The sequence below is a fragment of the Crinia signifera genome, unplaced genomic scaffold, assembly GCF_055691185.1.
Source record: "Crinia signifera unplaced genomic scaffold, ASM5569118v1 HAP2_SCAFFOLD_114, whole genome shotgun sequence".
Lineage (NCBI taxonomy): Eukaryota > Metazoa > Chordata > Amphibia > Anura > Myobatrachidae > Crinia > Crinia signifera.
Window position 1 is genome coordinate 42,820 of NW_028142008.1, and position 27,945 is coordinate 70,764.

Genomic DNA, 27,945 nt, shown 5'->3' on the forward strand with positions numbered 1-27,945 from the left:
ATTTTTTATCTTACGACCACAACGATCTAAATCGTTGTGGCCGTTCTAGGAAACAAGTACCAAAAATCCATTCCATCTCAGTTTTGGAAAGTCTCTTTTCGATATCTCTGGTTCTAGACTTTGGAAGGATTTGTAGAATGCCCCAAAAGTTTTTTATAAAACATTCATTCTTATTGTGGGTCTGTTTAAAATGGGAGGAAACCGAATGTGTTTCAACTCCTTTTCTGATATTGTAAATATGTTCAGACATCCGTACTTTCATATTTCTGGATGTCTTACCCACATAAAAAAGATTACATGTGCATTCCAACACATATATGACATTCCTGGAATTGCACGTGATAAAATTATTAATCTTAATCTTATGATTTGTGCCTTTTACATTAAATGTTGAAAATTTGGACGTGTCACTCTTTACAGTTCTGCACATTAAACAGGACCCGCACCGATGAAAGCCCTTGGTACGAATGCTTTGTCGGGGTTCTTCTTCTATACTGCTTTTCACTAGTTTATCCCTGAGGGAGGGTGCTCTTCGATATATGAAGTTTGGGCGCTCAGGGATATGGTTGATAAGAACAGGGTCCTGGAGAAGTAATTTCCAATTGTTTCTGAATATCTTTTCAATACTTTTAAAAGAGGAGCTATATTGTGATATAAAAGACCATTTAAAATTATCACTAGTGTCCCTTTTTGGTTTTTCTACTAAAAGGTCAGCTCTTTCAATTTTTTTGGAGTTTGTCCTTTGCTTTTCCAATAGTTGATGGCTCATATCCTTTACCAACAAATCTTTCTGTTAATTCTTGTATTTGATCGTCACACACAATAATGTGCGATTTCAGAACCTTACTAAATATCATATCCCATTAAATGTCACCCAAGGTGTTTTCGCTTTCTGTCTGAGCGGCAGCTTTCTACTCGCAGTCACCTGCCATTTTCTCAGATTACTGATCATCTCTGAATCAGGCCCAGGGACATAAGATGGCCAAGCTGTTATGTGTCACAGCAACTGATCTAGTCTGAGAGTTCCATCTGGAGGACAGCAGACAAGAAAGGACCACAGCAAGCAGGGAATATAATGCATCTCTCCTTGTACTGAGCAATCCCCGATTGGCAGGTAGTCGCTGTGGTTATGTTTCAGCACCAGTAATAAAGACATCAATAATCCATTTGCTGAAGGATCATTAGTTTATTTAGGTTGTTATTATAGGTTACCAGATGGTCATCATTACAGGACCACCTAACTATCTGTAACATGTAGAAGAATGTACAAAGTATTATAGAGAAACAAAGTCTATAGTTATACAATCGGTAACAGAATCCCATTTATCCAGATCAGCTTTTATTCCCCTGTTCTGGGGACAGCTACTAGTAATATACATGGTTATTACAGATATTGTTAGAACATCGTCCTTCAGTCTACACGCAGGTTATATCACTATATACTGTGTCATAGTAACGTGTATACTGTTACTGTGCTGCTAATTATTATGGAGGATGTTAGTATCAGCTGATAACGCTTAGATATGATTGATAACAGTTTTCATTTAACCCTTTAATGTAACGCTGAAATGAATTCACTCAACACCAAAATATAGAAAAATGCTTTACTTGAAGAATAATGAAAGATAATAAAAGATAACTTGATTACATGTATTGCAAAGGCCAAAGCAAACTTAACACACTAAAAGATATAATATTAATGGACTAATTCCTTAATAAAAAACCTTAACCCAAGAACAGAAGACAGGGGACAGAACCCGCCAGTACCTCAGGGATAATTACCTGCACCTCCAATCACGTGTGCCCTGAACTGCTTCCTCAATCGCTTAGCTACCCCCTCTTTATGCCCAATATTTATACTTTATTCAGCTCAGTTACTTCATTATTCATATGGGCTAAAATGTGATTGGACACGTCAGTATTAAATTAATTATATTAATGATATTATAATCAGTCACGTCATTTTGGAACTGGTAACTAGGAAGAGAAATGTCGAGGTCTCTTTGACCTGGAGGCCTTGGGGTCTACCCATGCATACCCCATTACCTGGTTAGTTCTCATTACTTGTAGACAAAACTGTGCAGACTGACTGTCTGCCCTCATCTTCTGTTCTATCAATATTGCATTCTTAGACCCAGAAAACCAAAACATTTATTCATAAGAAATTACTTCTTTCAGCAGTATTCTGGCTCCTTACGCCATTTTGTAACACATTATGCAAGCCATAACTGAGAAGATGGTTTCTGCTTCTGACAAACACCTGCTGCTTAGCGCAAAGGGTAGGCCTCATACGCCGTGGCTAGTACCTTGTGCAACAAGCTAATGCCACCTGCAGCAATAAATAACAATATTTGAGAAAAAACAGTATAACAAAAGCATAGAATTATTGATGCGTTATTTCTGTTTTAACACAGCCTATTACAAAATGTGCTCTCCATCAGACCTGGTTAATAACATGTGAGAAGCAAGGATGTGCTGTAACCCATAGCAACTAGAAATCCATGTAATACTGATTGGTTACTATGTGATACAGGTAGTACATAGTATTCAGAGAGTGAGGTAAGGCAGCAATATAGAGGCATGAGGGAAAGGAGAGAGACCAGAGGAGACCTGTAGGGTGGTACAAAGCCACATACAGGGTTCCTATAATCAGTGGTGTAACTATAGAGGAGGCAGTTGCTATGGGACCCGGCTGCTTTGGGAGGCCTCAAAGGCAGTCCCACTACAATCTTTAAAAAAAATAGGATTTTAATATACCTACTGGTAAATACTTTTCTCGTAGTCCATATGGAATACTGGGGTTCAATACTATGGGGATAAAGATCCTCCGCAGGAGAGACAGGCACACAAGATCTTTCAGTGTGGGTGCACTGGCTCCTCCCCTCTATCCTCCCTCCACTAGTCAGTTAATGAAAAACTGTGCCGAAGGAGAGCAAAGTATATGAGGAGTAAGCGAGTAAATGTGGTGAGATTCATACCAGCACACTGTCACAAAAATAACAAAATAGGTGAAGAAACCTATAATAACCTATGGTGAACACCATAACTGAAATATTTAATAAATATATATCTGTATGTGTATATATATATATATATATATATATATATATATATATATATATATATACACACACACATACACACAAACATATATGGCAACAAGCCAATATTAGAACGTCACTCGTTCAAAAAGGTAACCAGCCAATACAAGAACGTTAACCTTCAACAAGGCAACAAGCCCAAGAAAGCAAGGTATTACCTGCAGCAGAAAATTCCGCACTGAGGCGGGCGCCCAGTATTCCATATGTACTATGAGAAAAGGATTTACCGGTAGGTATATTAAAATCCTATTTTCTCTAACGTCCATTATGGAATACTGGGGTTCAATACTATGGGGAGTTCCCAAAGCCATCAGAACGGGTGGGAACGTGCGGAGACTGCTGTAACACCGCTTGCCCGAACTGGGAATCCTCCCTGGCCAGGGCATCAAATTTGTAGAACTTTACAAACGTATGCTGCCCCGACCAAGTAGCAGCTCTGCAAAGCTGTAAGGCCGAGACTCCTCGAGCAGCCGCCCAGGAAGTCCCTACAGACCTTGTCGAATGAGCCTTCAATGAGGATGGAATAGTCAATCCAGCCATCCCATAGGCTTGTTGGATCGTGGTACGTATCCAACGGGCAATAGTCTGCTTTGATGCAGGAGCACCCTTCTTCTGTGCATCGTAAAGCACAAACAGACCATCCGTCTTCCTGAACCTAGAGGTTCGCCTCACATAGACCCTCAGGGCCTGAACAACATCCAGGGATGCCGGAATCCCTGGATGAGCCAAACTGGACGGGACCACAATCGGTTGGTTTAGATGGAAAGCCGACACAACCTTAGGCAAGAATTGTGGCCTAGTCCTCAGTTCCGCCCTGTCGCCGTGAAAAATCAAGTAAGGTGTGAGGATACGGGATTCGTCAATCACTCAGACACCGAGCAGATGAAACCAAAATATGGTTTATTTTTATCACAGCACACACATGTAGATAAAGACAGGAACAAGAGGCAAATGTAGCATATAAACGTTATCGGGTAGCAGTCCAAAAATGGCAGTCCTTGTAGCAGCCGTTCCAAAGCACAAAACTATCACTCCTCCACACAGAAGTGATAGCAGATAAGTCCACACGATACCTTGTAGCAGCAGTTCCAAAATGGCAAAACTATCACTTAATCCACACAGCAGTGATAGCTGAAACCTGTGTAAATCCACACAACACAGACGCTCCACACCAGAGCTTGGTAGGATGCCCCCTTCCCGGGCAAACAATGTGTTCCACAAGATCCAGTGAAGGGTAGGACCCCTGAGACCGGATTGCGACTAACATACTGAGCTGGCAGGTGTACAAGTCATTTTAAAAACTTCCAATTTCCCACGGGGCTTAAACTGCCAGGGGGCCGGTACTTGGTTCGGATTGGTGGACCCAAGAGTCAGACACATCCCCCAGGTAATATCCAGCTGGCCATCTGCTGCAGCCCCCTTGCTGGGTCTGGTTCCAGAAAGTCTGGAAGTGGCCAGAGATATGCAGGGAAGGGTCAACACAAGATAATACCCAGCTGATTACGTTGTGTGGTGGTCACCCCCTGTGGACAACCTTCCTGTTGATAGCAGGGAAATTGGATCACCCCCTGTGGTGCCCGGTTCCACTAAGTCTGGTATTGACACAAAGGAGCTTAAGATAGAGACACAATCATAGTCTGATTACATTATGTCCTGATTACCCCCTGTGAACATTTCCTGTTGATAGCAGGGGAATTGGATCACCCCCTGTGAAGATTGTCCCTCAGCTACCACCCTCCTGTGATAGCAGGAACAAAAGTATGGTAATTGGACATAACCTTCTGGTGAATTCCTTCCTGGGTATTTCCTGTCCGACCATATTTGGCAATATACAGTCTAATACTATGGTACACATAGATATGGGGAATATAGACATATTTGGAGAACAAGAGGGTACCGACGGACTAAAATAGTACATTAATTACTACACCTAATAAAATATAGTAATTACAGATTTACAGTGAGTCTGATAACCTCACATTAGGGCTCTTGCAAGAAAGGGTCCCAAGTTCGGACACCCTCCTGGAGGAAGCCAAGGCCAGCAGGACCGGGAAGCGGTCATCTATTAGAATGAACTTAGGTCTACAGTCATTAGGTCTACCCCACTAGGTCGACTGGCAGGAAGGTCGACCTGACTTAAGGTCGACATGGTCCAAGGTCGACATGACTTAAGGTCGACATGAGGAAGGTCGACTGGTCATAAGGTCGACATGGGTTTTTCACTGTTTTTTGAGCCGACATGTGCCGACAGGCGGTATTTCATGCCCTACCATCCACTCGGGCGTGGTGTAGAGAATAAAATAGTGTGCCGAGCGCAGCGAGGCACCGTGCCCGAAGCATCGCGAGCGAAGCGAGGGTCCGATTCTCATTGCCAACTGTGTCCATGTCGCCTGTGTTGACATTCGGATAAAAAAACAGTGAAAAACCCATGTCGACCTTATGACCAGTCGACCTTCCTCATGTCGACCTTTATGCAAATTCGACCTTAAGTCATGTCGACCTTGGACCATGTTGACCTTAAGTCAGGTCGACCTTCCTGCCAGTCGACCTAGTGGGGTAGACCTAATGACTGTAGACCTAAATGCAGTCTGACGAATGATCCCATTCCGCAGGACCACAGTCTTCCATGTCAGAAACCACAAATCTGCCTGATCTAATGGATCGAACCAGGATGTCTGCAAAAAAGATAAGACTACATCCAAGTCCCATGGCGCAGTGGGCGGCACAAAAGGGGGTTGAATTCTTAACACCCCTTGAAGAAAAGTCTGGACCTCAGGTAAGGATGCTAGTTTTCTCTGAAAAAAACCCAGACAGGGCCGATACCTGGACCCCAGCTGGAGCCCCAAGTTCAAACCTGCTTGCAGGAACCGCAAGAAGTTACCTAGTTTAAAATCCGCAGGTGGTAGGGCATTTCCCTCACACCAGGCCACATATCTCCTCCAAATGTGGTGATAATGGGAGGCTGTTACCGGTTTTCTGGCTTGGGCCATGGTTGTTATGACCGAGGAATCCAAACCCTTGCGCCTCAGGATCTGCCGCTCAACCTCCAGGCCGTTAAACGAAGCCGAGGCAAGTCCTGGTAACCGAACGGCCCTTGAAGAAGAAGGTCTTCTCTGAGGGGCAGACGCCAAGGGTCTTCCACCAGCATGGCCTGAAGATCCCCAAACCAGGCTCGCCGAGGCCAATCTGGTGCCACCAGGATTGCCTCTGCTCCTTGGTGTCTTATTCTTTTTAGACACTTTTGCCAGTAGTGGTAACGGAGGAAAGAGATATACCAGCCGGTATTCCCAAGGCCAAGTTAGTGCATCCACTGCCTCCGCACAAGGATCCCTTGTCCGAGAGCAGTACCTGTTACCTTGTGGTTTCTTCGAGAGGCCATGAGGTCTATTTGTGGAGTCCCCCACAGATCCGCAATGGCAGTGAACACCTCCTGGTGTAATTCCCATTCCCCGGGATGGAAATCGTGGCGGCTGAGAAACTCCGCCTCCCAGTTGTCCACTCCCAGTATGAATATGGCGGACAATGCCAGAACGTTTTGCTCCGCCCAAGAGATGATCCTGGCAGCTTATCTCATGCACGGCATGCTCCTCGTTCCACCTTGCCTGTTTATGTAGGCAACCGTGGTCGCATTGTCGGACTGCACCTGCACCCGCCTTCAACAGGGCGTAGTAAACCGCCTTCAATTCCAGCCTTTTGATATGGAGCTTGGCTTCCAACAGGGACCATCTGTCCTGAATATGGACACCCTGAACCACGGCCCCCCATCCTCTCAGGCTGGCATCCGTGGTCAATAGAAGCCAATCCTGGATTTGAAAGGAACGGCCGGCCAGTAGATTTGTCGACTCCAACCACCATTGGAGCGACAGCCTTGTGGTTGCAGAGAGTGTTATCAGCCTGCGCATCTGGCTGGGGCAACCCGACCACTTCGTCAGGATATCCAGCTGGAATGTCCTTGAGTGAAGTCTGGCATACTGTATGGCCTCGAAGGAGGCCACCATCTTGCCCATCAGCCTCAAGCAGAGGTGAACCGACACCTGTGGGCCCGCCAACACCTCTACCACCAGTTGCTGGATTGCAGCCACCTTCTCCGGTGGAAGGAATACCTTCTGTTCTGCTGTGTCCAGGATCATGCCCAGGAATAGCATCCTTTGACTTGGGACCAGGGATGATTTCTTCAGGTTCAAAATCCACCCGTGGTCCGAGAGGATCCTCCTGGTCAGCTGAATAGCACTGCAACAGGCTCCTGCCTTGATCAGCAGGTCGTCGAGGTACGGGATGACATTCACCCGATGCTGCCGTAGAAGGGACATCATCTCCACCATGATCTTCGAGAAGATGCGCAGAGCCGTGGACAGGCCGAAGGGCAATGTCTGGAACTGATAATGTTCCCTTTCCAGCGCAAACCTCAGAAACATTTGGTGTGGGGGCCAAATGGGGACGTGTAGATAGGCGTCCTTGACGTCTATGGAAGCCAGGAACTCCCCTGGCTCGAGACTGGCGATGACCGAATGGAGGGACTCCATTCTGAATTTGAACACCCACAGGTACGGGTTCAAATCCTTCAGGTTCAGAATGGGCCTCACTGACCCATCTGGCTTGGGCACCCGGAAGAGGTTAGAGTAGTAACCCTGCCCTGGAATCGGCAGGACTACCCTGGACTGGAGCAGTCCCTGGATTGCCCCTTGTAGGAGAATCCGGTCCTCCGCTGCTGCGGGGAAGGCCGACTTGAAGAACCTTCTGGGAGGCGGTCTGTCGAACTCCAGCCTGTAGCCCTGCGAAATAAGAGTCCTGGCCCACGAATCTAGGCACGAGGCATCCCACACCTGGCTGAAGTACGACAGACGACCCCCCACCTCGAGAGGATCCCGTGGTGGGGAGATCCCGTCATGATGACGGCTTGGAGGCAGCTGCAGTGGCAGCACGGTCCTGTGTGCCAGAGGGGTTAGGTTTCCTGAACTTACCTCGTCCACCACTGTTGGCATTGGATGCACCTCTGGCCCTGGAGCGGAACCGAGTCCCGCGAAAGGACTGCTGGGTAGGCAAGGTAAATGGATGTTTTGGCGCATGAGGGGCTGATGGAAGAAAAGTGGGCTTACCAGCCGTAGCCTTGGAGATCCACTCATCCAGCTCACTCCCAAAAAGCATCTCCCCTGAGAAGGGGATACTTTCCACGCTGCGTTTGGAGTCCATGTCCGCCACCCACGGTCACAGCCACAGGGCTCTCTGGGCTGAGACCGCCATTGCAGAGTTGCGGGCATTTATGGCCCCCAATTCCTTCTGGGCCTCGCATAGGACCATTGTCGTGTCCTGAATGTGACGCAGATTTTCACCTATCTGCACCACCGACATGTCCCCCAGCAAACCTTCCTGGATCTGGGTGGACCACGTGTGAATGGCCTTAGCCATCCAACAACTTGCCAGTACGGGACGTTGAGAGGCCCCACTAGCCATATACATCGACTTGAGAGTGGTCTCCAGTCTCCTGTCAGCCCCATCCTTAAGGGTGGAAACACCCGGGACCGGTAGTAACATCTTTTTAGAAAGGCGTGAAACTGAGGAGTCCACAATGGGAGGCTCCTCCCACAATGTTCTACCTGCAGGTTCAAAAGGGTACACATTTGCGAACCTCTTTGTGGGCTGAAACCTCTTCTCATAGTTTTTCCAGGCGTTTTTGAAAACACCCTCTAGATCCGCCTGCTCTGGGAAACACAAGACTGCTACTTGGGAATCCAGGGCACCCTGTAACCTGAGCTCACAGATTGGAGAGAGCTGGTTCACAGTAAAACACACAGTAATTCTTCAGAAAAACAGTGCTATGCAATATTCATATGCTAGGCAAACACAATGTAAGTGTTAATTAGTGCTATAACTTGCTGTCTCAGCAGGCAGAAAGATACCAGATCCACCCCACCGATGAGGAGCTGTTAATGGCTACCTCAGCATGCAGGAAGTCTTGCCTAGCAGAGCCTGGTCCCACTCTGAGCTAAGCCCCGCCCCCAAAACGGAGCTGGTGCTTTTAGCATTAAAAAGCTGGCATTTTTAGCCTTATCTGCTTTATGCAAAAACCAGACATTGCCATAGCCCTGGTGGTCCAGTGGCTATCTGTACCTGCCAGCAAATATATAAAAGATGGGAGTTTGCGCGGTACCTGCGGGAGGTCCGCCGCTACTGTCACCGCCATCTTGCCGCACAAAGTCGGGGTACCCCCTGTGGGGGACCCCGACCAGTACTCACCACTTGTAGTCTTCAGACCCTGCCAGGGGTGTGTGGCAGCTGGGAGGTCTGCTCGCCCCAGCGCAATGCTGTGCGGTGACAGAAACCTCTCTCAGGACAAAGTCCTGCAGCAGGGCAGCTCTGCGCCTGAAGAGGCCGGGGACTGACCATTCCCCTGGCACCCTCGAAGCAGGACTGCTGCCTGGGTCTAAAAGCAGCGCCCCAAAATAACAAACTGAAACAAAATGTTGAAAAATCTCTCTGGAGCTCTCAGAAGTGCAGCCTCTCCTGAGGCACATTTTTCAAAACTGACTGGTGGGGGGAGGAGAGAGGGGAGGAGCCAGTGCACCCACACTGAAAGATCTTATGTGCCTGTCTCTCCTGCAGAGGATCTCTATCCCCATAGTATTGAACCCCTGTATTCCATAATGGATGTTAGAGAAAATAGATTTTTTTATCTGTAATCGCCGATTCAGAGCCCAGCAGTTCACATACACAGGGAGGGAGGCAGGGCCCAGCAGTGTATGTACACAGGGAGGGAGGCAGGGCCCAGCAGTGTATGTACACAGGGAGGGAGGCAGGGCCCAGCAGTGCACGTACACAGGGAGGGAGGCAGAGCCCAGCAATGTATGTACACAGGGATGGAGGCAAAGCCCAGCAGTGTACGTACACAGGGAGGGAGTTAGAGCCCAGCAGTTAATATACACAGGGAGGGAGGCAGAGCAGTGCACATGAACAGGGAGGGAGGCAGAGCCGAGGAGCGCACATGAACAGGGAGGGAGGCAGAGCCCGGCAGTGTACGTACACAGGGAGGGAGAGCCCGACAGTGTACGTACACAGGGAGGGAGGGAGGGAGGCAGAGCCCAGCAGTGTACATACAGGGAGGAAGGCAGAGCCCAGCAGTGTATGTACACAGGGAGGGAGGCAGAGCCCAGCAGTGTATGTACACAGGGAAGGAGGCAGAGCACAGCAGTGTATGTACACAGGGAGGGAGGCAGAGCCCAGCAGTGTATGTACACAGGGAGGAAGGCAGAGCCCAGCAGTGCACATGAACAGGGAGGGAGGCAGAGCCCAGCAATGCAAGTACACAGGGAGGGAGGCAGAGCCCAGCAGTGCAAGTACAAAGGGAGGGAGGCAGGGCCCAGCAGCGCAAGTACACAGGGAGGGAGGCAGGGCCCAGCAGTGTATGTACACAGTGAGAGAGGCAGGGCCCAGCAGTGCACATGTACAGGGAGGGAGGCAGGGCCCAGCAGTGTATGTACACAGTGAGGAAGGCAGAGCCCAGCAGTGCACGTACACAGGGAGGGAGGCAGAGCCCAGCAATGTATGTACACAGGGATGGAGGCAAAGCCCAGCAGTGTACGTACACAGGGAGGGAGTTAGAGCAGTGCACATGAACAGGGAGGGAGGCAGAGCCGAGGAGCACACATGAACAGGGAGGGAGGCAGAGCCCGGCAGTGTACGTACACAGGGAGGGAGGGAGAGCCCGGCAGTGTACGTACACAGGGAGGGAGGGAGGGAGGCAGAGCCCAGCAGTGTACATACAGGGAGGAAGGCAGAGCCCAGCAGTGTATGTACACAGGGAGGGAGGCAGAGCCCAGCAATGTATGTACACCGGGAAGGAGGCAGAGCACAGCAGTGTATGTACACAGGGAGGGAGGCAGAGCCCAGCAGTGTATGTACACAGGGAGGAAGGCAGAGCCCAGCAGTGCACATGAACAGGGAGGGAGGCAGAGCCCAGCAGTATATGTACACAGGGAGGGAGGCATAGCCCAGCACTGCACATACACAGGGAGGGAGGCATAGCACAGCAGTGTACATACACAGGGAGGGAGGCAGAGCCCAGCAGTGCATGTACACAGGGAGGGAGGCAGGGCCCAGCAGTGTATGTACACAGGGAGAGAGGCAGGGCCCAGCAGTGTATGTACACAGGGAGGGAGGCAGGGCCCAGCAGTGTATGTACACAGGGAGGGAGGCAGGGCCCAGCAGTGCAAGTACACAGGGAGGGAGGCAGGGCCCAGCAGTGCAAGTACACAGGGAGGGAGGCAGAGCCCAGCAGTGCAAGTACACAGGGAGGGAGGCAGAGCCCAGCAGTGCAAGTACACAGGGAGGGAGGCAGAGCCCAGCAGTGCAAGTACACAGGGAGGGAGGCAGAGCCCAGCAGTGCAAGTACACAGGGAGGGAGGCAGAGCCCAGCAGTGCAAGTACAAAGGGAGGGAGGCAGGGCCCAGCAGTTAATATACACAGGGAGGGAGGCAGAGCAGTGCACATGAACAGGGAGGGAGGCAGAGCCGAGGAGCGCACATGAACAGGGAGGGAGGCAGAGCCCGGCAGTGTACATACACAGGGAGGGAGAGCCCGACAGTGTACGTACACAGGGAGGGAGGGAGGGAGGCAGAGCCCAGCAGTGTACATACAGGGAGGAAGGCAGAGCCCAGCAGTGTATGTACACAGGGAGGGAGGCAGAGCCCAACAGTGTATGTACACAGGGAAGGAGGCAGGGCACAGCAGTGTATGTACACAGGGAGGGAGGCAGAGCCCAGCAGTGTATGTACACAGGGAGGAAGGCAGAGCCCAGCAGTGCACATGAACAGGGAGGGAGGCAGAGCCCAGCAGTGCAAGTACACAGGGAGGGAGGCAGAGCCCAGCAGTGCAAGTACAAAGGGAGGGAGGCAGGGCCCAGCAGCGCAAGTACACAGGGAGGGAGGCAGGGCCCAGCAGTGTATGTACACAGTGAGAGAGGCAGGGCCCAGCAGTGCACATGTACAGGGAGGGAGGCAGGGCCCAGCAGTGTATGTACACAGTGAGGAAGGCAGAGCCCAGCAGTGCACGTACACAGGGAGGGAGGCAGAGCCCAGCAGTGTATGTACACAGGGAAGGAGGCAGAGCCCAGCAGTGTATGTACACAGGGAGGGAGGCAGAGCCCAGCAATGTATGTACACAGGGATGGAGGCAAAGCCCAGCAGTGTACGTACACAGGGAGGGAGTTAGAGCAGTGCACATGAACAGGGAGGGAGGCAGAGCCGAGGAGCGCACATGAACAGGGAGGGAGGCAGAGCCCGGCAGTGTACGTACACAGGGAGGGAGGGAGAGCCCGGCAGTGTACGTACACAGGGAGGGAGGGAGGCAGAGCCCAGCAGTGTACATACAGGGAGGAAGGCAGAGCCCAGCAGTGTATGTACACAGGGAGGGAGGCAGAGCCCAGCAGTGTATGTACACAGGGAAGGAGGCAGAGCACAGCAGTGTATGTACACAGGGAGGGAGGCAGAGCACAGCAGTGTATGTACACAGGGAGGAAGGCAGAGCCCAGCAGTGCACATGAACAGGGAGGGAGGCAGAGCCCAGCAGTATATGTACACAGGGAGGGAGGCATAGCCCAGCACTGCACATACACAGGGAGGGAGGCATAGCACAGCAGTGTACATACACAGGGAGGGAGGCAGAGCCCAGCAGTGCATGTACACAGGGAGGGAGGCAGAGCCCAGAAGTGCATGTACACAGGGAGGGAGGAAGAGCTCATCAGTGCATGTACACAAGGAGGGAGGCAGGGCCCAGCAGTGTATGTACACAGGGAGGGAGGCAGAGCCCAGAAGTGCATGTACACAGGGAGGGAGGAAGAGCTCATCAGTGCATGTACACAGGGTGGGAGGCAGAGCCCAGCAGTGTATGTACACAGTAAGGGAGGCAGAGCCCAGCAGTATATGTACAAAGGGAGGGAGGCAGAGCCCAGCAGTGTATGTACACAGGGAGGGAGGCAGGGCCCAGCAGTGTATGTACACAGGGAGGAAGGCAGAGCCCAGCAGTGCACGTACCCAGGGAGGGAGTCGGAGCCCAGCAGTGTATGTACACAGGGATGGAGGCAAAGCCCAGCAGTGTATGTACACAGGGAGGGAGACAGAGCCCAGCAGTTCACGTACACAGGGAGGGAGGCAGACCCCAGAAGTGCACATGAACAGGGAGGGAGGCAGCGCACAGCAGTGTATGTACACAAGGAGGGAGGCAGAGCCCAGCAGTGTACGTACACAGGGAGGGAGAGAGGTAGAGACCAGCAGTGTACATACAGGGAGGGTGGTAGAGCCCAGCTGTGTATGTACAGGGAGGGAGGCAGAGCCCAGCAGTGTACATACAGGGAGGGAGGTAGAGCCCAGCAGTGTATGTACAGGGAGGGTGGTAGAGCCCAGCAGTGTATGTACAGGGAGGGAGGTAGAGCCCAGCAGTGTATGTACAGGGAGAGAGGTAGAGCCCAGCAGTGCATGCACAGGGAGGGAGGCAGTGCACAGCACTGTACATACACAGGGAGGGAGGTAGAGCCCAGCAGTGCATGTACAGGGAGGGAGGCAGAGCTGCTTGTAGTGCAGAATCCGGAAGTATGGCTGTGCCTGCAGTAGTGGTGATGGTACTGTGCAGCTGACGGATGTGGCACTGTACAAGCACAATTGGGTACATACACTGTAAAGTCACCTGCCGCCTCACACCCAATAAGTACAATACCAGGCCCCAGACTGGCAGCAGTGATTACACATAAAAAAAATTAAAAACATAGCGGATGCAGTGGGATTGCCTTCAGGGCCCCCACAAGCCACCAAGTCCCATAACAGCTGCATCCCATATACCTGTATAGTTAGAGGATCCAGCCATGTCTGTATGCCCCTTCCTGGCAAGCTAATCCCCATATGGTTCTCGGTCTGTCCTCCTAGTCACCTGTCCATCCTTCTATACCCCCTTATGGTGTTCTATCCATACATTTGTCTGTGTATACCACCTCCAATCTGTCTATACCTCTATATGATGCTCTGTTTCTCTTTACCGCATTGGGGGCCTTATTTTGGTGCACTCTTTCTGACAAATTTCTTCTTAGATGGACAAAACCATGTGCACTGCAGGTGGGGCAGATGTAAAATGTGCAGAGAGAGTTAGATTTGAGTGGGGTTTTACTTCAAAGTGAGATCTATATTGAAGTGTAAAAATAAAGCAGCCAGTATTTTCCCTGCACAGAAACAAAATTACTCACCCAAATCTAATTCTCTATGCACATGTTACATCTGTCCCCCTGCAGTGCACATGGTTTTGTCCATCTAAGAAGTATTTTGTCAGAAAGAGTGAACCAAAATAAGGCCCATAGTGTTGTCTGTCTATCAATACCGCCAACACAGCATTTTTAGTTTATCTTGTGTGACTCCTCTGATGTTGGACAAGATCTGACTTCTGGGAAAATAATTTGCTGCATTCAGAACATTTATATGGCTTCTCTCCTGTGTGACTCCTCTGATGTCGGACAAGATGTGACTTATGGGAAAAACATTTGCTGCATTCAGAACATTTATATGGCTTCTCTCCTGTGTGAATCCTCTGATGTTGGACAAGATTTGACTTCTTGGAAAAACATTTGCTGCATTCAGAACATTTATATGGCTTCTCTCCTGTGTGACTCCTCTGATGTAGGACAAGATTTGACTTCTGGGAAAAACATTTGCTGCATTCAGAACATTTATATGGCTTCTCTCCTGTGTGACTCCTCTGATGTAGGACAAGATGTGACTTCCGGGAAAAACATTTGCTGCATTCAGAACATTTATATGGCTTCTCTCCTGTGTGACTCCTCTGATGTAGGACAAGAAGTTTCTTCTTTGAAAAACATTTGCTGCATTCAGAACATTTATATGGGTTCTCTCCGGTGTGACTCCTCTGATGTTGGACAAGATCTGCCTTCTGGGAAAAACATTTGCTGCATTCAGAACATTTATATGGCTTCTCTCCTGTGTGACTCCTCTGATGATTGACCAGATTTTTCTTCTCGGAAAAACATTTGCTGCATTCAGAACATTTATATGGCTTCTCTCCTGTGTGACTCCTCTGATGTTGGACAAGAAGTGACTTCTGGTAAAAACATTTGCTGCATTCAGAACATTTATATGGCTTTTCTTCTGTGTGACTCCTCTGATGTAGGACAAGATGTGACTTCTGGTAAAAACATTTGCTGCATTCAGAACATTTATATGGCTTCTCTCCTGTGTGACTCCTCTGATGTAGGACAAGAGCTGACTTATTGTAAAAACATTTGCTGCATTCAGAGCATTTATATGGTTTCTCTCCTGTGTGACTCCTCTGATGTGTGACAAGATGTGACATCTGGTAAAAACATTTGCTGCATTCAGAACATTTATATGGCTTCTCTCCTGTGTGATTCCTCTGATGTACAACAAGATGTGGCTTATGGGAAAAACATTTGCTGCATTCAGAACATTTATATGGCTTCTCTCCTGTGTGACTCCTCTGATGTAGGACAAGAGCGGACTTCTTGTAAAAACATTTGCTGCATTCAGAACATGTATATGGCTTCTCTCCTGTGTGACTCCTCTGATGTATAACAAGATCTGACTTCTGGTAAAAACATTTGCTGCATTCAGAACATTTATATGGTTTCTCTCCTGTGTGACTCCTCTGATGTTGGACAAGAAGTGACTTCTGGTAAAAACATTTGCTGCATTCAGAACATTTATATGGCTTCTCTCCTGTGTGACTCATCTGATGTATGATAAGATGTGGCTTCTGGGAAAAACATTTGCTGCATTCAGAGCATTTATATGGTTTCTCTCCTGTGTGACTCCTCTGATGTATAACAAGATCTGACTTCTGGGAAAAACATTTGCTGCATTCAGAACATTTATATGGCTTCTCTCCTGTGTGAATCCTCTGATGTTGGACAAGATTTGACTTCTGGGAAAAACATTTGTTGCATTCAGAGCATTTATATGACTTCTCTCCTGTGTGACTCCTCTGATGTATGAGAAGATGTGGCTTCTGGGAAAAACATTTGCTGCATTCAGAACATTTATATGGCTTCTCTCCTGTGTGACTCCTCTGATGTATGAGAAGCTGTGATATATATGTAAAGCCTTTGTCACACTCAGAGCACACATGTGGTTTCTCTCCTGTGAGACTCATCATGTATGAGGTGAGAAACAAATTAGTTGCTAAATGTTTCTTCAATCCAGAAAATAAAATTGTGTTTGTTCCTCCTCCTGAGGTGTAAGGAGATATGATGTATTTAGTTGGCTTGAGCGGAGAACAATTTCCTTTTTCAAAATCCTCTTAATTTGAATCCTGCTCTTTATATGTCCTGTAAGAAAGTTAATATGTAAAAGTATAATGGTTACCAGGATAACGCTACTTTTATTGTATAAGATGTATATTTATACACAACATCAAATATCACAGACACTGACAATGATGCTACATTTGTGTACTGATGTGTCCACATACATCTAGCCTCCTTGTGTGTTAAACAGTCCTTCTAGTTGCTTCATTCCATAGTGGGACTGTAGCTAAGCAAACTCAAAACAAATAAATCACCAGGGCCAGATGGGATTCATCCGAGGGTATTAATGGAATTAAGGGATGAACTAGCTACCCCCCTACATTATATCTTTAGCAAGTCACTATCGTCAGGTATAGTACCAAAAGATTGGAGAATAGCAGAGGTAGTGCCAATATTCAAAAAAGGAAAAAAGGAAGATCCCGCTAATTACAGACCCGTTAGTTTAACATCAATTGTGGGTAAACTATTTAAAGGATTTTTAAGGGATGGTATCCAGGAATATTTAGACCATCACCGTCTACTCAGTACTAACCAACATGGGTTCGTGAAAAATCGTTCATGCCAAACTAATCTACTAGGATTCTATGAAGAGGTTAGCAAAAACCTCGATAATGGAAATGCTGTAGATGTGATTTTCCTAGATTTCGCTAAAGCATTTGATACTGTCCCACACAAGAGATTGATTAATAAAATGGAGAACCTAGGATTGGGTGAAAATATCTGCAGATGGGTAGGGAATTGGCTATGTAATAGAGAACAAAGAGTGGTTGTGAATGGTGCCGTATGAGATATGATACCGGTACTAAGTAGAGTGCCCCAGGGTTCGGTTTTGGGGCCCATTTTGTTTAACATTTTTATTAACGATATTGGGATAGGGTTACTCATCTTATGTATCCATCTTTGCGGACGATACAAAACTTAGCAAAGTCATTAAATCATCAGAAGATGTCACCATGCTTCAAAATGATCTTGCAATTCTAGATGAGTGGGCAAAAAAATGGAAGATGAGGTTCAAAGTAGATAAATGTAAGGTTATGCACCTTGGGAGACACAACCAGTGTGCAAGTTACAACCTTAGCGGAGAGGAACTGGGTAATTCCATACTTGAAAAGGATCTAGGAGTCCAAATAGACAGCAAACTGGGATGTAGTGCCCATTGTAATGTAGCTACAAAAAAGGCCAACAAAATTCTGGCATGTATTAAGAGGGGAATGGAAACTAGGGACTCAAGGGTAATTATGCCACTGTATAAAGCATTGCTGAGACCTCACCTCGAGTACGGAGTGCAGTTCTGGGCCCCACACTATAAAAAGGACATCATAGAATTAGAAAAAGTCCAAAGGCGAGCAATAAAGCTTATTAGGGGAATGGAGAATTTAAGCTACGAGGAGAGATTAACCCCTTCCCGACATTTGACGTACATTTACGTCATGGCCGGGATGTACTTCCCGACACATGGCATAAATGTACGTCATGGCTTTAAACTGTCACCGCGTCTATAGACGCGGTGACAGTTTAAACATGTCTGCTGTCCCTGACAGCAGACATGTCCCTGCATGCCCAGGTGGGGCGGCGATGCCGCCCCCCCCGTCGGCGATCGCTGTGATTGGCTGTTCAGTGTGAACAGCCAATTACAGCGTTTTTCTGTGTACCGGCGAATAACGTTCGCCGGTGACACAGGGATCGGAGGTGATTGGTGCTGTAAAGTACAGCACCAATCACCACGGGGTGTAAGGGTGACACTGGTGTCACCCCACCCACCCCCAAAGGCCGTGATTGGCCCGTCGGACCGACGAACCAATCACAGCCATGGAGGGTGATTTAAACTAACGGTGACTGCACTGCAGACGCCATTCCGGTCTGGAATTGCGTGCAGTGCGGTCACCGTGCCTATCTGCCGTGATATACTGACCTGATCCTTGCAAATACTTACCTGATCACTGCTTGTAGCGTGCTGGATGCTTCCTGGATCCTGTTACTTCTTGTGACTTCCTGTGTTGTGCTGCTGCAGTGTGATAGCGTTATAGATAGAGAGATAGAAAGAGAGAGATAGAGAGAGATAGTGACAGAGAGTGCTATATTTTGTGCTGCTGCAGTGTGATAGAGTTATAGATAGAGAGATAGAGAGATAGAGAGATAGTGACAGATTGTGCTATATATTTTTTATATATATATATACAGCTGTACTGCGTGTGCAACTGACTGCTGCCCCCCCTTTTGTGCTGATCAGTAAAAATTAACTGATCAGCAACTTTTTGGGGGCGCAGGGTTTTTTTTTATATATACAGTATATACCTGTCAGTGCTGCTGCTGCAGTGTCATAGAGTGATAGATAGTGAGAGATAGAGAGAGATAGTGACAGAGAGTGATAGAGAGTGCTATATTTTGTGTCTGCTGCCCCCCTTTTGTGCACCCCCAGCAACTTTTTGGGGGTGCAGGGGTTATTTTTTATATATATAACTGTCAGTGCTGCTGCTGCAGTGTCATAGAGTGATAGATAGTGAGAGATAGAGAGAGATAGAGAGAGATAGTGACAGAGAGTGCTATATTTTGTGTCTGCTGCCCCCCCTTTTGTGCTGATCACTATATCTGAGGTGATCAGCAACTTTTTGGGGGTGCAGAGGTTTTTTTTTTATATATACCTGTCAGTTGCTGCCAGTTGCACCAAAGGTTGTGCACCTGCTGCCCCTCACTGGTAATCAGTGTCGCATCAGTGATCACCTTTTTTTTTTTTTTGAGGGTGCTGTGGGGTCTTTTTTTAATTTTTTTTTTTTTACACACACTGTGATTTTGTGGGTGTCCTGTGGCCACTGTGCGCTGATCAGTGACATACATCACTGATCAGCTTTTTCGGCACAGGGTTGATCTATTTTTTTTTTTTTTATCAAATTCCTGTTGCCTTTGAGCGCTGTTCAGTGACGGACGTTACTGACCAACATCTGTGCTCAATTTTTGGCGCAGGACCTTTTTTTTTTTTTTTTTCTGCACTACATACACACTACACACTACATTGAAATAAAGTTTGCACCCCCCCTACACTATACACGTGTTGAAACATTTCACTACCAGAAACACAAAAATAAAAATGGCATCCCAAATGTCATCCCAGTCATCCAGAAGAATGTATTCAGCGGAGGAGGCATATGCCATGCTTGCCTCTGACTCTGACACAGCCAGTGAGGCAAGCGGGGAATTTGAAGGATTCATCTTAAGCTCCTCTTCCTCCTCTAGTGATGAGGGACCCCCCTCAAAGACGCCCCCGTAGAGCAGCTGAGACCCCCCCCAATAATTGATCTCGTATGGACCCCACCACCAGACAATTTTGAGCCCCAGGTTCCTGAGTTTTTGGCCATGCCAGGAATCCAATTTGATTCCACAGGTCTCAGAGAAATTGACTTTTTCAAATTATTTTTCTCTGATGATTTTATAAATTTAATGGTGGACCAAACTAATTTATATGCCCAGCAGTTTATTGCTCAAAACCCCACGTCATCATTTGCTAGGTGAACCCCTGTAGATGCAGTAGAGATGATGACGTTTTGGGGTCTGGTGTTTCATATGGGCATAGTAAAAAAGCCAGAAATTAGGCAATATTGGAGTACAGATGTTCTGTACAGCACCCCATTTTACCGTATGGCCATGACTCGGGCTCGTTTTGAGATAATCCTTAAATTTTTGCATTACAACGATAATGCACAGTGCCCACCCAGAGATGATCCCACCTTTGACCGGCTATTCAAAGTCAGGCCGGTCATTGATCATTTCAGTGCCAAATTTGCAGAGATGTACATCCCTGAAAAATGTATTTGTATTGACGAGTCCCTTATACATTTTAAAGGAAGGGTTAAATTCCGCCAGTACCTTCCCAATAAGAGGGCAAGGTATGGCATAAAAATGTATAAGCTGTGTGAAAGCACCTCAGGGTACACCCACATGTTTAGGGTATATGAAGGGAAGGATTCAAGAATTGAACCGCCAGAATGCCCCCCCTCCCTCGTAGGTGTTAGTGGAAAAATTGTCTGGGATTTAGTGCACCCCTTCCTGGATAAAGGTTATCACCTCTATGTGGATAACTTTTACACTAGCATCCCCCTGTTTAAGGCCCTTGGTTCAAGAGGTACAGCAGCTTGCGGTACTGTGCGCAAGAACCAAAGAGGCCTCCCAAAAACGCACATTGCCCAAGTAATGAGAAGGGGTGAAAGCAGGGGAATATGCACCGAAAATATGTTGTTGGTCAAATATAAGGACAAGAGGGATGTCCTTATACTGACAACAATTCACGGAGACAGTACCACCTCCGTCCCTGTACGAGGTACCAGTACCCACACCTCAAAACCTAATTGTATCCTGGATTACAATAGGTACATGGGTGGAGTGGATCTTTCAGATCAGGTACTGAAGCCGTACAGTGCCCTGCGGAAAACAAAAATCTGGTACAAGAAGCTGGCCGTGTATATCATCCAGATGGCACTGTATAACGCTTACGTGCTATTCCGTTCTACCGGCCAGAGGGGGACATTTATGCACTTTCAAGAGGAAGTCATAAAGGGCCTAATATTTGGGAACCAGCAGGCAGAGGGCCCCAGTACTTCTAGTACTGGCCCCCGTATTGTACCAGGGCAGCATTTTCCTGATGAAATCCCCTCCACTGGAAAAAAGGGCAGGACACAAAAAGGGTGCAAAGTTTGCTATAAAAAGGGAATAAGAAAGCAAACTATTTTCCAGTGTGACACTTGCCCCGACAAACCCGGCCTATGTATAAAGGAGTGTTTTAAAATATACCACACATCTATGGATTATTAGGTTCATAAATTCACCGTGCTTCGGGGGTCTTGCTAATGCCACATAGCACCCACCATTCATTCCACCAGAATCTGAGCCGCAAAATCCAAAAATCACTCCTTCCCTTCTGAGTCCTGCCATGCACCCAACTGGTATTTTTGGTCACATGTGAGGCATTGCCGTACTGGGAAGAAATTGGGGCACAGATTTTGGGGTGCTTTGTCTCCTTCATTCCTTGTGAAAATGAAAAATTTTGAGCCAGAACTGCATTTTTGTGTAAAAAATGTAATTTTTCATTTGCACAGCCCAGTTGTATCAAAATTGGTGAAACCCCTGGGGGTTTGAAATGTACACTATACCCCTAGATGAATTCCCTGAGGGGTGTAGTTTGCAAAATGGGGTCACTTGTGGGGGGGGGGGGGTTCCACTGTATTGGTGCTTGGGGGGTCTTGCTAATGCGACATAGCACCCACCAACATTCCACCAGAATCTGAGCTGCAAAATCCAAAAATCACTCCTTCCCTTCTGAGTCCTGCCATGCACCCAACTGGTATTTTTTGGTCACATGTGAGGCATTGCCATACTCGGGAGAAATTGGGGCACAGATTTTGGGGTGCTTTTTCTCCTTCATACCTTCTGAAAATGAAAAATTTGGAGCCAGAACTGCATTTTTGTGTAAAAAAATGTAATTTTTCATTTTCACTGCCCAGTTGTATCAAAATTGGTGAAACCCCTGGGGGTTTGAAATGTACACTATACCCCTAGATGAATTCCCTGAGGGGTGTAGTTTGCAAAATGGGGTCACTTGTGGGGGGGTTCCACTGTATTGGTGCTTTGGGGGTCTTGCTAATGCGACATAGCACCCACCAACATTCCACCAGAATTTGTGCTGCAAAATCCAAATATCACTCCTTCCCTTCTGAGTCCTGCCACTTTTTGGTCACACATGAGGCATTGCCGTACTCGGGAGAAATTGGGGCACAGATTTTGGGGTGCTTTTTCTCCTTCATACCTTCTGAAAATGAAAAATTTTGAGCAAGAACTGCATTTTTGTGTAAAATAATGTAATTTTTCATTTTCACTGCCCAGTTGTAGCAAAATTGGTGAAACCCCTGGGGGTTTGAAATGTACACTATACCCCTAGATGAATTCCCTGAGGGGTGTAGTTTGCAAAATGGGGTCACTTGTGGAGGGGTTCCACTGTATTGGTGCTTTGGGGGTCTTGCTAATGCGACATAGCACCCACCAACATTCCACCAGAATCTGAGCTGCAAAATCCAAAAATCACTCCTTCCCTTCTGAGTCCTGCCATGCACCCAAATGGTATTTTTTGGTCACATGTGAGGCATTGCCGTACTGGGAAGAAATTGGGGCACAGATTTTGGGGTGCTTTGTCTCCTTCATTCCTTGTGAAAATGAAAAATTTTGAGCCAGAACTGCATTTTTGTGTAAAAAATGTAATTTTTCATTTGCACAGCCCAGTTGTATCAAAATTGGTGAAACCCCTGGGGGTTTGAAATGTACACTATACCCCTAGATGAATTCCCTGAGGGGTGTAGTTTGCAAAATGGGGTCACTTGTGGGGGGGGGGGTTCCACTGTATTGGTGCTTGGGGGGTCTTGCTAATGCGACATAGCACCCACCAACATTCCACCAGAATCTGAGCTGCAAAATCCAAAAATCACTCCTTCCCTTCTGAGTCCTGCCATGCACCCAAATGGTATTTTTTGGTCACATGTGAGGCATTGCCGTACTCGGGAGAAATTGGGGCACAGATTTTGGGGTGCTTTTTCTCCTTCATACCTTCTGAAAATGAAAAATTGAGCCAGAACTGCATTTTTGTGTAAAAAAATGTAATTTTTCATTTTCACTGCCCAGTTGTATCAAAATTGGTGAAACCCCTGGGGGTTTGAAATGTACACTAGACCCCTAGATGAATTCCCTGAGGGGTGTAGTTTGCAAAATGGGGTCACTTGTGGGGGGGTTCCACTGTATTGGTGCTTGGGGGGTCTTGCTAATGCGACATAGCACCCACCAACATTCCACCAGAATCTGAGCTGCAAAATCCAAAAATCACTCACTTGTGGGGGGGTTCCTAAATTTTAGCATCTTATGGTGCCTAGAAACCTACATGGTGCCTAAAAAATAATCTCATAAAAAGGAGGCTCCAAAATCAAGTAGGTGCTCCTTCTATTATGAAGCCTGTGGTTTGGTCAACGTGCACACTAGGGCCACATATAGGATATTTATGAAAACAAAAGAATTGGGGGAATCAATTTTTAGTCACATTTCTCTAGTAAAATCTACTGTGTTCCTTAGAAAAATGTATTAAAATTGCAAATCTGCAAAAAAAAGGGGATTTTTGTAAGAACTTACCGTTCGAAGCCCTTTCTCTGAGTCCAGTCCGGTGACACAGCTAACCTTGGGATGTAGAGGGGTCCGCCAGGAGCCAGGCACCTATGCTTCAATCTTTGGGAGCAGGCTCCTCCCTTCTGCATCCCATCATGCTTCAGTTCAACTTCAAGAGCACACTAGGATACATAACTCAGAACAATGCCTAAACATCTTTTTTATGTAACATAACATAACCATAACATGATAACACATGAACGGTACACTTAACTGAGCGTAAGGGAGGGATCGCTGTGTCACCGGACTGGACTCAGAGAAAGGGGTTCGAACGGTAAGTTCTTACAAAAATCCCCTTTTCTCTTTCGTCCAGTCCGGTGACACAGCTAACCTTGGGACGTTCACGAGCCGGTCCTTTGGGAGGGTACGCTCAGACCAGCAGTTCTCATTACTGCCCGTCCGAATGAAGCGTCCTCCGACGCGAACTCATGAAACCTGTAAAATTTGGTAAAGGTATGAACAGAGGACCAGGTGGCAGCCCTACACAACTGCTCCGCCGTAGCCCCATGGCGCACCGCCCAGGAGGAAGCAACCGACCTGGTAGTATGTGCATTAATCCGAGATGGAACTGGTCGACCTGCTTTGCAGTAGGCAAAGGCAAAGGTAGATCTCAACCAGCGAGCGATGGTCTGCTTAGCAGCAGGCCACCCAACCTTATGCACATCATATAGCACCAAGAGTAAATCCGATTTTCGAATGTCCTTTACCCTTTCAATGTATATTCGCAAGGCGCAAACAACATCCAATCTCTTCATTTTGTCCCTATTTTTTACCCCTTCTAGGGGAGAAAACACTGGAAGTACAATGTCTTGATTCAAATGAAACGACGACACTACCTTAGGTAGAAATTTTGGGACTGTACGCATCACAGCCCTGTCATCATGAAATATTAAAAACGGTGACTTGCACGACAAAGCACCCCACTCAGACACTCGTCTGGCTGATGCAATAGCCAACAAAAAGGTAAGTTTCCACGTCACATACTTTAACTCCGCAGAACTTAGCGGTTCAAATGGAGGATTTTGTAATATGGATAGAACCAAAGACAAATCCCAAGGCGCCACCGGCTGCTTATAAGGTGGTTTAAGTCTAACAACCCCTTGTAAGAACGTTTTAATCTCAGGTAACAAAGCTACCCTCTTTTGAAAATATATGGATAAAGCCGACAGCTGCACCTTTAAGGACTGTAAGCCAAGGCCTGCTGAAAAACCATCCTGCAAAAAATTCAAAAGCCTTGACAACTTGAATCTGGATGTGTGAAGTTTCTGTCTCTCACACCATCTAATGTAAATCTTCCAGACCCGATGGTAATTAGCCGCAGACACCGGCTTGCGGGCCTTCAGCATGGTCTGAATGACCTTATCAGAACACCCCTTTTTCTTCAATAAGGAGGTTTCATAAGCCACGCCGTCAAATTGAGATGACCTGGGTCCTTGTGAAGAAAAAAATCCTTGTCGTAACAGGTCCTGCCAAAGAGGAATCTTCCAGAACTCCTTCGACAACCTCAGTACAGTGGAGTACCAAGACCTCCTGGGTCAGTCTGGAGCAATTAGAATTGCCCGCACTCTATCGGCTATATTATGTAGCTTCACAATTAGCGTATATGACTGAATGGGTTAACGGTAATATTGATCCAACAATGGTCGGTTTCTTAGCAGAACATGTGAAATGCTCTTCTTCCTTTTTTTTTTCTCCGCTTCAATTCTTATTATTCGGTTGGTCAATTGCTAAACTACCGCATATGCTCCGACAAATATTAATGATATGGAGATTTACAAATAAAATTTATAACTGGACAGGCCAGGATGAATCGTCCCCGCTATGGTTCAATACCAGGTATCCAGAACTGCTAAAAATATCGAAGGATAATATTTGGATTATTAAAGGCCTGGTTTCGATCGGCCAGATATATAGTCAAGGAGTGTTTAGATCTTTTAAAAAATTGAAGGAGAGTTATGGAATATCAAATAATAATCTGTACAGATATTTTCAATTAAGGCACGCAGTAGAAGCCCAGTTTCCACAGGGCCCCCCGGAGATTTGTAATTCCCCCATAAAGAAGGTACTACTCAAACTAGGACAGAAAGGAAAAATGTCCAAGCTATATGAATTAATCAATCAAGAGGTTATCCCGGATCAATTTGCCAAGCTTCGATTGAAGTGGGAAATAGATCTAGGATCTCTCTCTAATGAACAATGGGAACAAATATTAGGATCAATAAGCCACACTACCCCGTGCATTAGATTCAGACAAACTTTTTTTTATATCCTTCATAGAGCCTATCGGACGCCGGTATTTCTCCAGCGGGTAGGCTTCATGGATAACTCCAGCTGCCCGAGGTGTGGGAGCGACAATGCGGGGTTCTGGCATATGATATGGGAATGTTCGAGTATATATGGTTTCTGGGAGGCTGTGTGGAGGGATATACAGTTCACAATTCCGTCACTTCCGATTATTAATCCAATAACCTGTCTATTCGCGGTAGATTTGGAAAGTTCACATTCACTAAATGTATATGAATATGTACTATGCCTCACTACATTAGCCAAAGTAATAATAGCGAGAGTATGGTTCTCGACAGATACCCCTAACATATATAAATGGAGAGCGTTAGTTAATGAGGTTGCTTGTCATGAACGGCATATGTTTAAAATTCGAGGAGCCATCCATAAATATCAGGAAAAGTGGGATAGATGGTGTACATCAAGACTAAGCAGGGAGGTGGAACATAGACCCTAGATAGAAGAAGGCAAAGGCACAGATAAGATAACATGGAAGTCTGCTCATGACCAAAATTAAGAATTAGGAATTGTATCATAGTAATCTCTGTTAAGTAGGGAGAGTTTATGAAGGATTGCTGTATTGTACTTGGCTAAAGCTTATATCTAAGTAAAATGGGAAGAGAGAAGGAGGAGGGAAAGGGGGAGTAAGGGGAAGGAAAAGAGAAGAAGAAAGAAGGGAAAAAAAGGAAAAAGGATTAATAAACGTAAATTGATAATAGGAGAGGGCTGTTAGGATGGCGAACAAACCAAAATTTAATTTGCTAGTTGGAAATTTTTTTTTTTTTTTTTTGTTTCCACTGTGTACCATTGAGGAATAACGTTGTATAGAGTCTTGGCTTAGGGGTCCATTACACAATAGGAGAAGGGACGAATAGAACGGGAAGTTAAGGGGGGGGGGGTATATAAATAAACGATTAAATAGGAGCACGTAAATTTCACACATAGCAAACACAACTAGTCTATAAAAATAAAAGGAAGACTAGCCGATAAATACACTATATTTTCACGGCACAAATGACTATATTAAGTAGATTAAGGAAAGGGAAGGGAGGAAGGGGGGGGGGGGGGATTGCACTAAGTATAAATCACAACACTTTATTTTTCTTTTTTCTTTTATTTTTTATTTTTTGGAGTGAAAACTGATTAGGACTATCTGGGCCAGGCTGTGCATAATATGTATACATATCTGTAAAATGTGGAAAATATATGTATGTTTGTTATTAATTTGGTTATTAACTGTTTGTATTTTTCTTTGTATTTTAAAAGTATGAAAACAATAAAAAAATTACCTAATTAAAAAAAAAAAAGAATTGCCCGCACTCCCTGGCTCTTTATTTTCTTCAACACTCTCGGTAACCTGGGAAATGGAGGAAAGATGTACACCATCTGGAAGTCCCACGGAACTGTCATGGCGTCCACTGCCCAAGCAGTGGGATCCCTTACCCGGGAACAAAATCTCTGAACCTGACGGTTCAATCTCGTTGCCATCAGGTCTATGTCTGGTAGACCCCAACGACTCACAATTTCCTGAAAAACTTCCTGATGAAGAGACCATTCTCTTTCCTGAAGGGACTCCCTGCTGAGGAAATCCGCTTCCACATTTCTGATTCCTGGTATAAATATTGCTGAGAATGCTGGTACATTGATCTCCGCCCAACTGAAGATCTTGGAGACTTCGGCCATCGCCATCCTGCTGCGAGTCCCGCCCTGATGGTTCAAATAGGCCACTGTTGTCGCATTGTCCGATTGTATTTTCAGTGGAGACCCTTTCAGAAAAGTCTCCGCCTGTAGTAAGGCATTCAGTACTGCCCTCAGCTCTAGCATGTTTATGGGCAGTTTGACTATTCTACTGACCAAAGGCCCTGCAACCTTAGATGAAGAGCTACTGCCCCCCAGCCCTTCAGATTGGCTTCGGTCATTATGACCAGCCAATCCCAGGACCTGAAAGATATTCCCAGCTGTAAGTTTTCCACATCCGTTTACCACAAGAGGGACCTCCTGGACTCCGCGGACAGGGATAGAATCTCCAGTTTCATCCTCTTGGCATTTCCTGACCAA

At 46.7% G+C, this 27,945-nt stretch overlaps 1 protein-coding gene across 1 annotated transcript in view; it reads right to left on the reverse strand.

Annotated features, from left to right (window-relative positions):
• Nucleotides 1–14,409: 14,409 nt before the first annotated feature.
• Nucleotides 14,410–27,945, reverse strand: part of LOC146052739 (uncharacterized) — a 40,072-nt gene continuing 26,536 nt past the window's right edge. Inside the window, exon 3 of the mRNA XM_083167936.1 lies at nt 14,410–16,434. Within this exon, the coding sequence (XP_083024062.1) occupies nt 14,478–16,262 (1,785 nt within the window). The 5' untranslated portion in view covers nt 16,263–16,434 and the 3' untranslated portion in view covers nt 14,410–14,477. The remainder of the gene's footprint in view (nt 16,435–27,945) is intronic.